Source organism: Drosophila biarmipes, unplaced genomic scaffold (assembly GCF_025231255.1).
Source record: "Drosophila biarmipes strain raj3 unplaced genomic scaffold, RU_DBia_V1.1 ptg000008l, whole genome shotgun sequence".
NCBI lineage: Eukaryota > Metazoa > Arthropoda > Insecta > Diptera > Drosophilidae > Drosophila > Drosophila biarmipes.
In genome coordinates, this window is record NW_026114529.1 from 3,163,123 (window position 1) to 3,171,678 (window position 8,556).

The 8,556-nt window shown below is 40.6% G+C and overlaps 1 protein-coding gene across 4 annotated transcripts; it reads left to right on the top strand.

Moving 5' to 3' along the window:
• The first annotated feature begins 225 nt into the window (after positions 1-225).
• Positions 226-6,932, top strand: LOC127011783 (uncharacterized). Of its 4 annotated transcripts, none has more exons than XM_050889863.1 (3): positions 226-840; positions 935-1,083; positions 6,556-6,932. In XM_050889863.1, exons 2-3 carry the CDS (start codon positions 978-980, stop codon positions 6,816-6,818), a joined length of 369 nt encoding a protein of 122 aa, XP_050745820.1. In that variant the 5' UTR covers positions 226-840; positions 935-977; the 3' UTR covers positions 6,819-6,932. The 4 variants fall into 4 exon arrangements, with proteins under 4 accessions (XP_050745820.1, XP_050745821.1, XP_050745819.1 ...); XM_050889864.1 differs by lacking the exon at positions 935-1,083 and adding an exon at positions 6,366-6,514; XM_050889865.1 differs by lacking the exons at positions 226-840; positions 935-1,083 and adding exons at positions 5,657-6,271; positions 6,366-6,514.
• Positions 6,933-8,556: the final 1,624 nt, after the last annotated feature.

Below are 8,556 nucleotides of genomic sequence, written 5' to 3' on the forward strand. Positions count from 1 at the left end.
GCGAAGAAGAGTCGAACAGAATAATAAATAAGCGGCATTCTAGAGCCCACAGAAATCCAAAAGAGATGAAGTTACAGATCTTGGAAAAATTTTATTTCCCCAGAATGGTTAGCCGCATTAGGTCGTTGGTCTCTTCTTGCCAGGCCCGTAAAATGCTTAAATACGCTAGACACCTGGCCAGACCGGAACCTCAACTAACCCCTATCCCTAGTAACCCATGTGAAATCCGGCACATTGACCTTTTTTCGATCGGGAATCTCAAATTCCTGAGTTGCATAGATAAGTTTTCAAAATTTGCCAAACTTTTCCCGATAGAATCAAAGTCAGCTGTCCATCTCCGCGAGAAGCTGACCGAAGTGCTGCAAGTCTGCGCAGAACCCTCATTTTTAACTAACGGAAAGTTGTGGACATTCGGTACAAGCTGATGCTCCTCTATCCGACGATCACTGAGAGGTGGTGCTAGAGTATCACAGGATGGCGATGGACACACAAGAAACCTATGCGGTATTGGGAAACTGCCTCTCCATCGGAAATACGACCGTTTGCCAGGAAAAAAAACTTATGAAAACTAGACGAGGCCAGCTGCATTCCCAGGCTCTTAAAAGGAGGACACGCTTTCTGCGATCACCTGAGAAACGACAAAGAAATAGTGGAGTTGGTCGACGACGGCACTCTGTTCCTGACGAACTTCAACGGAACGGTCATAGCGGACTCTGGGAAGCGTTACCTACTGGGATCGTATATAATCCAGTACGATAACGAGACCGTTCACATCGGGACCACGTCTTACAGCAGCTATTTGACATAAATGTGATGGCCATGCCGGCCGTACTGAGCTAAGTAACCGCCACTGGATACCAGTTCACGATTTTAGCCTGCAGAACTTAAGAAAACTAAACAATATCTAACAACTTTTTATTCTCGATCCTAACAGAAGCAGCGACGATCCTCGGTTTCGCCTTGTTACTATACATCGCATGGAGAAAAATAACTTCCACCAAGGGCATTCCAACGCATTGAGGCACCGTCGAACTGGAGGCGTACACCATCAGTGCGGCCCCCATGAAGAGATGCTGATCTGCGGTACGCATATTTTCGAACGGGGAAGAGTTAACAAATAACAGCACCGACTACCAGCCTCCGCGCCCGTGCTGACTCGGCACAACAATATCCGCCGGCCAACATGCACCGACCGGGCACCGACCCACTGGACCGGGCACCAACCTACTTGCCCCGCCAGCCTGCTGACTGCTCACCGTGCAAGTGGAGTACGGTGGGAAATGCAAGATCGGCAAAAGCTGACACTGACGCTGACGCAGTCGTCGACACCAAACCACCGAGGGCTGATGGTAACAGAAGAGAGAATGTACCGACACTCTGGATTTGACAGCGAATTACTTGGAATTGACGGAAAGCTTGGGACCTAACTCTCTGGACTACCGAGGATTTAACTCCGTCATGACTAAGTATTGAACAGGTCAATAAATACCATTTTTAATTTCTTGGTTTCGAATCAATACACTGTCTTCTTGGGAATTTAATTGAGTTTTTCAAATAACTTGGGATCTTGCTGGCAGTAGTATTGAGTTGTTTGGCGTATGCTTGACCCCCTGGTGACCTAGCTTTATGTGTAAGCGAAGTGTGGGATTCTATTATTGGCACATAAATTGGAAATTTAAGGTTATCGGGTCTGATTATAAGCCAATCTTCAGATGGCCTGAAGTCTAATTGACAATTGCATTTCTTTATGAAGGCGATTCCTAATATGCCATCGCATGGAATAGCAAAATGTAAATCCACAATATGAAAGTCGTGTTGGATTATATATCTAGTTGTCTGTATCTCAATAGAGGTTAAAGTTTTTGATTTTGTAACCTACTGACTTATTCCTTTATATCTATTAGTTAACGTTTATGTCATGATAGACATCAGAATTTTCTTTGATTATTGAAATGTCTGCACCAATGTCTATTAAAATCACCAGTTCTTTTCCTGTGGAAACGTTAGTAAAAGTAAAAAGTATATCTGACTGAGATTAATTGCATGAACCATTACATTTTCTACTGTTGGGTACATAAAGGGTCTTGAGAGTTTTCCGATGTATTTTGGGCTTCTTTCAAATGGTTACTGGTGTTACTGCTATTGTGGCCTCGATTGTTTCCTCTGTATTGACCTCTTTCGTTATTATTATAATTGAAATTGTTGTAGTTGCTATAATTATTATAACGACCATAGAAATTAACTCTGAAGTTTCCACGTCCGCGGTTTCCACCACGCTGAGGATAATTTTTGTAATAAAGGAAAGTATTTGGTTGTCCAGTTGCTTCCGTGCAACTATTTACGAACTTGGATATGCCATCATTCATGGTGTTGAAGGTGCCAGACTGCATGATAAGTTTTACCTTATCAATTACTAAATTCTATGTCATCGCCTTAACTGCAGATTGTGTAGAATAACTTCTGGCTAATTCAAGGGTTAGGCCGTCCGTTATGTACTCACTTTCTAGAGCTTTCGTCATCTGCTCAACCTCTGACGTGTATTGGTTAGCAGTTTTGTTTCGTTGCTGTAGATTCATCAGTTTGGCTGATAGTACTTCTACACTTTCGCCTTTGACATTGCTTTTTAGTCCGGAAATTACTTCTGATATAGTTTTTTCATTTCCGACTAGGTTTCTGACGCCACCTTTTAGCTTTGTTTTTATTATCGAAATAGCTAATCGTTCGTGTTTGCCTTTTATTGATTCTATAATTTCCAATGCATCCAGAAAACTTGATAAGTTTTCTGCTTCACCATTAAATACTGGTATAAGCTTTGATGCAGTGTTAATAAAATCAGTATTTGACTGTGCCATTGTAATAAATTTTTCTTCAACTGTGCTTGAGCTAGTGTCTGATCTGTAGAATTGTCTAAATCAGGATAGTGAGATTATTTATTTCTTCCTCTTTTAAATCCTTTTGATTATTGTTAATAACTTATTTTGATTCTGTTTCTTCACCAGTTTCAATTATTAGTGAAGTATTAAGAATATTAGGTATTGATATATCGAGCTTGAACTTTTCTCTAATAGTTGTCAAATTGGATCTTAGTCTGATAAAGACTTTGTTACTTGATACCAATGATCTTTATTAAACTTATCTCTATGTTCATATATTAGTATTCGTTCTTCATTAAAGCATTTTACTAATATTTCTAAGTGTTTTAAAACAGTGGTTGAAGTTTTCTGTATTGGTCTATTCTGGATTAATGACTTTTGCGATTTGTCAAATTCTGCTTTAATGTTTCATAATTCTTTTGATAATTCATTCCATTCCATTATGTTATGGATATGAATTATTTCTTAGATATCATCATAACAATTGCTCTACCTAAGATTGGATCCTCGTCTATTCTTGATCTAACATGCACACCCGGAATGGTCTCTAGTGCTATTAATTTCTGGTTTGCAGTGTAGTGAAACTAAGGTGAGGCATGACAGTTAAATGTGTATATATAAAGATTTTCCAACTCATATACACTAACACGGGTTGTAGATATTAATTGATAAACTCTTCTACTAAAATCTGGGTCCCTTATATAAATTTTGCTTATGGCTCTTTATGTATTCATACTTTAATATACATATATATATATATATTGTTTTAGATTTACTTTACTGTATTTCATTTCCATATTTTTGTACAATTTATAAAAGCAATTGACAACAATTATTACTAGCATTATATGTACGAATTCCAAATCAATTTTATTTGGTTATTACGTTAGCAGTAGAATCCATTATCCATATTGCCATTATTGTTTTGTTTAAATTATAATTGTAATTATCATGTATTTCTTCTCTAAATTTAATTATTGAATTTCCCCTCATCTATTCTATAAGGGCCTTTCTTACCTATAGTTTCGCATAGCTTTACGGGCTACACTTCTAAAAGAGCGGAAATGGTTCCGCACAATTTTACAAAAATGTTGTTTTATATTTAGTTTTAATATATATTGATGATCCTCATCCTCTGCGTCAGCTGGTTCTCGCCGGTTGGCTGCACTGACGCTCGTTAGCAGGCGAAAGTGGCGGCCCCTCTCGCTTGTTGATCTGCTGCTAATGTCCGGGGCCTATTGTCTTAAGCGGGGCCGTTGGCGGTCTTCACACTGGTCTTCGGCTTCATGCATGCGTAATTACATGTTGCAGAGTAGAGAGGTCCGGGGCAGTCGGTCGCGCAGATTTCTGGTCTTTTCGGCAGTAGCTTGGGATAGTTTTTCAAAGGTTGATCGACGACGTGTACCACATAGGTAAAATTTTTTTACGTCTACATCGACGATATTATCGTCTTTAGTAAGGAATATAAGTCTCACTGGAGTAACCTTCGCGCCATATTTGAGAAATTGAGGCAGGCCAAGTTACAAGTCAATTTGGAAAAGACACTGCTTTTGCGCACCCAGGTTGAAGGTAAGAGCCATCAAAGAAATGCCTCCACCTCCGAATTTGAAAGAACTTAAAGGTTTCCTAGGAATGACCTCTTATTATAGGAAATTCATCTGCAATTACACTAAAGTCGCGAAACCTCTGACGAACGTCACAAGGGGAGACCACGCACAAATCAAGGCTTCTCAATCCAAGAATATTTCAATTTCGCTTGATGGAAAGAAAATGAGGGCCTTCGACGACTTGAAAACCATCCTCGCCTCTTCAGAGGTTATAGCATGCAGACTTTAATAAGCCTTTCCATCTGACCACCGATGCTTCCAATTACGCCATAGGGGCCGTTCTCTCTCAAAGTGACGGCGGCATAGACCGCCCAACCGCCTATATATCTTGGTCATTGAACAAAACTGAGGATAAGTACGCAGTAAACGAGAAAGAAATGCTGGCAATAGTATGGGCCCTTGATAATTTACGATCCTACCTCTATGGTGCCACGTCAATTAAAGTTTATACCGATCACCAACCCCTAACCTTTTCGTTAGGTAATCGGAACTATAATGCTAAGCTGAAACGCTGGAAAGCGCGCATAGAAGAATACAACTGCGAGCTTATTTACAAGCCGGGCAAATCCAATGTGGTTGCTGATGCTCTCTCCCGCATCATCTTGAATATAAACCACTTCAGTGCCAATACAGCCTCAACTTCAACAACGGAATCCGTTGCCACCGTCCACAGTGCGCTTCAAGACGCCTTGGACTTAATCCCTCACGTGGAAGCCCCTATTAACGTGTTTAGGAATTAACTTGTTTTTGTCCCAGATAGGTTGCGGCACTGGATCCCAATTGATTGCGCACAAGATTTGCTACCCTGTTTAATAAAATACTTGAAGCCATTAATTATTAATGGCATACAAATTCCTGAGAACTACTTGCAGTCTCTGCAAGAGCGCTGCCGGGAGAATCTCCCGGGGTACAAACTTCGCATTACACAAAGACTGGTAACTGATGTAGCGGGCGAAGAAGAGTCGAACAGAATAATAAATAAGCGGCATTCTAGAGCCCACAGAAATCCAAAAGAGATGAAGTTACAGATCTTGGAAAAATTTTATTTCCCCAGAATGGTTAGCCGCATTAGGTCGTTGGTCTCTTCTTGCCAGGCCCGTAAAATGCTTAAATACGCTAGACACCTGGCCAGACCGGAACCTCAACTAACCCCTATCCCTAGTAACCCATGTGAAATCCGGCACATTGACCTTTTTTCGATCGGGAATCTCAAATTCCTGAGTTGCATAGATAAGTTTTCAAAATTTGCCAAACTTTTCCCGATAGAATCAAAGTCAGCTGTCCATCTCCGCGAGAAGCTGACCGAAGTGCTGCAAGTCTGCGCAGAACCCTCATTTTTAACTAACGGAAAGTTGTGGACATTCGGTACAAGCTGATGCTCCTCTATCCGACGATCACTGAGAGGTGGTGCTAGAGTATCACAGGATGGCGATGGACACACAAGAAACCTATGCGGTATTGGGAAACTGCCTCTCCATCGGAAATACGACCGTTTGCCAGGAAAAAAAACTTATGAAAACTAGACGAGGCCAGCTGCATTCCCAGGCTCTTAAAAGGAGGACACGCTTTCTGCGATCACCTGAGAAACGACAAAGAAATAGTGGAGTTGGTCGACGACGGCACTCTGTTCCTGACGAACTTCAACGGAACGGTCATAGCGGACTCTGGGAAGCGTTACCTACTGGGATCGTATATAATCCAGTACGATAACGAGACCGTTCACATCGGGACCACGTCTTACAGCAGCTATTTGACATAAATGTGATGGCCATGCCGGCCGTACTGAGCTAAGTAACCGCCACTGGATACCAGTTCACGATTTTAGCCTGCAGAACTTAAGAAAACTAAACAATATCTAACAACTTTTTATTCTCGATCCTAACAGAAGCAGCGACGATCCTCGGTTTCGCCTTGTTACTATACATCGCATGGAGAAAAATAACTTCCACCAAGGGCATTCCAACGCATTGAGGCACCGTCGAACTGGAGGCGTACACCATCAGTGCGGCCCCCATGAAGAGATGCTGATCTGCGGTACGCATATTTTCGAACGGGGAAGAGTTAACAAATAACAGCACCGACTACCAGCCTCCGCGCCCGTGCTGACTCGGCACAACAATATCCGCCGGCCAACATGCACCGACCGGGCACCGACCCACTGGACCGGGCACCAACCTACTTGCCCCGCCAGCCTGCTGACTGCTCACCGTGCAAGTGGAGTACGGTGGGAAATGCAAGATCGGCAAAAGCTGACACTGACGCTGACGCAGTCGTCGACACCAAACCACCGAGGGCTGATGGTAACAGAAGAGAGAATGTACCGACACTCTGGATTTGACAGCGAATTACTTGGAATTGACGGAAAGCTTGGGACCTAACTCTCTGGACTACCGAGGATTTAACTCCGTCATGACTAAGTATTGAACAGGTCAATAAATACCATTTTTAATTTCTTGGTTTCGAATCAATACACTGTCTTCTTGGGAATTTAATTGAGTTTTTCAAATAACTTGGGATCTTGCTGGCAGTAGTATTGAGTTGTTTGGCGTATGCTTGACCCCCTGGTGACCTAGCTTTATGTGTAAGCGAAGTGTGGGATTCTATTATTGGCACATAAATTGGAAATTTAAGGTTATCGGGTCTGATTATAAGCCAATCTTCAGATGGCCTGAAGTCTAATTGACAATTGCATTTCTTTATGAAGGCGATTCCTAATATGCCATCGCATGGAATAGCAAAATGTAAATCCACAATATGAAAGTCGTGTTGGATTATATATCTAGTTGTCTGTATCTCAATAGAGGTTAAAGTTTTTGATTTTGTAACCTACTGACTTATTCCTTTATATCTATTAGTTAACGTTTATGTCATGATAGACATCAGAATTTTCTTTGATTATTGAAATGTCTGCACCAATGTCTATTAAAATCACCAGTTCTTTTCCTGTGGAAACGTTAGTAAAAGTAAAAAGTATATCTGACTGAGATTAATTGCATGAACCATTACATTTTCTACTGTTGGGTACATAAAGGGTCTTGAGAGTTTTCCGATGTATTTTGGGCTTCTTTCAAATGGTTACTGGTGTTACTGCTATTGTGGCCTCGATTGTTTCCTCTGTATTGACCTCTTTCGTTATTATTATAATTGAAATTGTTGTAGTTGCTATAATTATTATAACGACCATAGAAATTAACTCTGAAGTTTCCACGTCCGCGGTTTCCACCACGCTGAGGATAATTTTTGTAATAAAGGAAAGTATTTGGTTGTCCAGTTGCTTCCGTGCAACTATTTACGAACTTGGATATGCCATCATTCATGGTGTTGAAGGTGCCAGCCTGCATGATAAGTTTTACCTTACCAATTACTCAATTCTATGTCATTGCCTTAACTGCAGATTGCGTAGAATAACTTCTGGCTAATTCAAGGGTTAGGCCGTCCGTTATGTACACACTTTCTAGAGCTTTCGTCATCTGCTCAACCTCTGACGTGTATTGGTTAGCAGTTTTTTTTCGTTGCTGCAGATTCATCAGTTTGGCTGATAGTACTTCTACAGTTTCACCGTTGACATTGCTTTTTAGTCCGGAAATGACTTCTGATAAGTTTTTTCATTTCCACCTAGGTTTCTGACGCCACCTTTTAGCTTTGTTTTTATTATCGAAATAGCTAATCGTTCGTGTTTGCCTTTTATTGATTCTATAATTTCCAATGCATCGAGAAAACTTGTTAAGTTTTCTGCTTTACCATTAAACACTGGTATAAGCTTTGATGCGGTGTTAATAAAATCAGTATTTGACTGTGCCATTGTAATAAATTTTTCTTCAACTGTGCTCGAGCTAGTGTCTGATCTGTAGAATTGTCCAAATCAGGATAGTGAGATTATTTATTTCTTCCTCTTCCAAATCTTTTTGATTAATGTTAATAACTTCTTTTGATTCTGTTTCTTCACCAGTTTCAATTATTAGTGAAGTATTAAGAATATTAGGTATTGATATATCGAGCTTGAACTTTTCTCTAATAGTTGTCAAATTGGATCTTAGTCTGATAAAAACTTTGTTACTTGATACCAATGATCATTA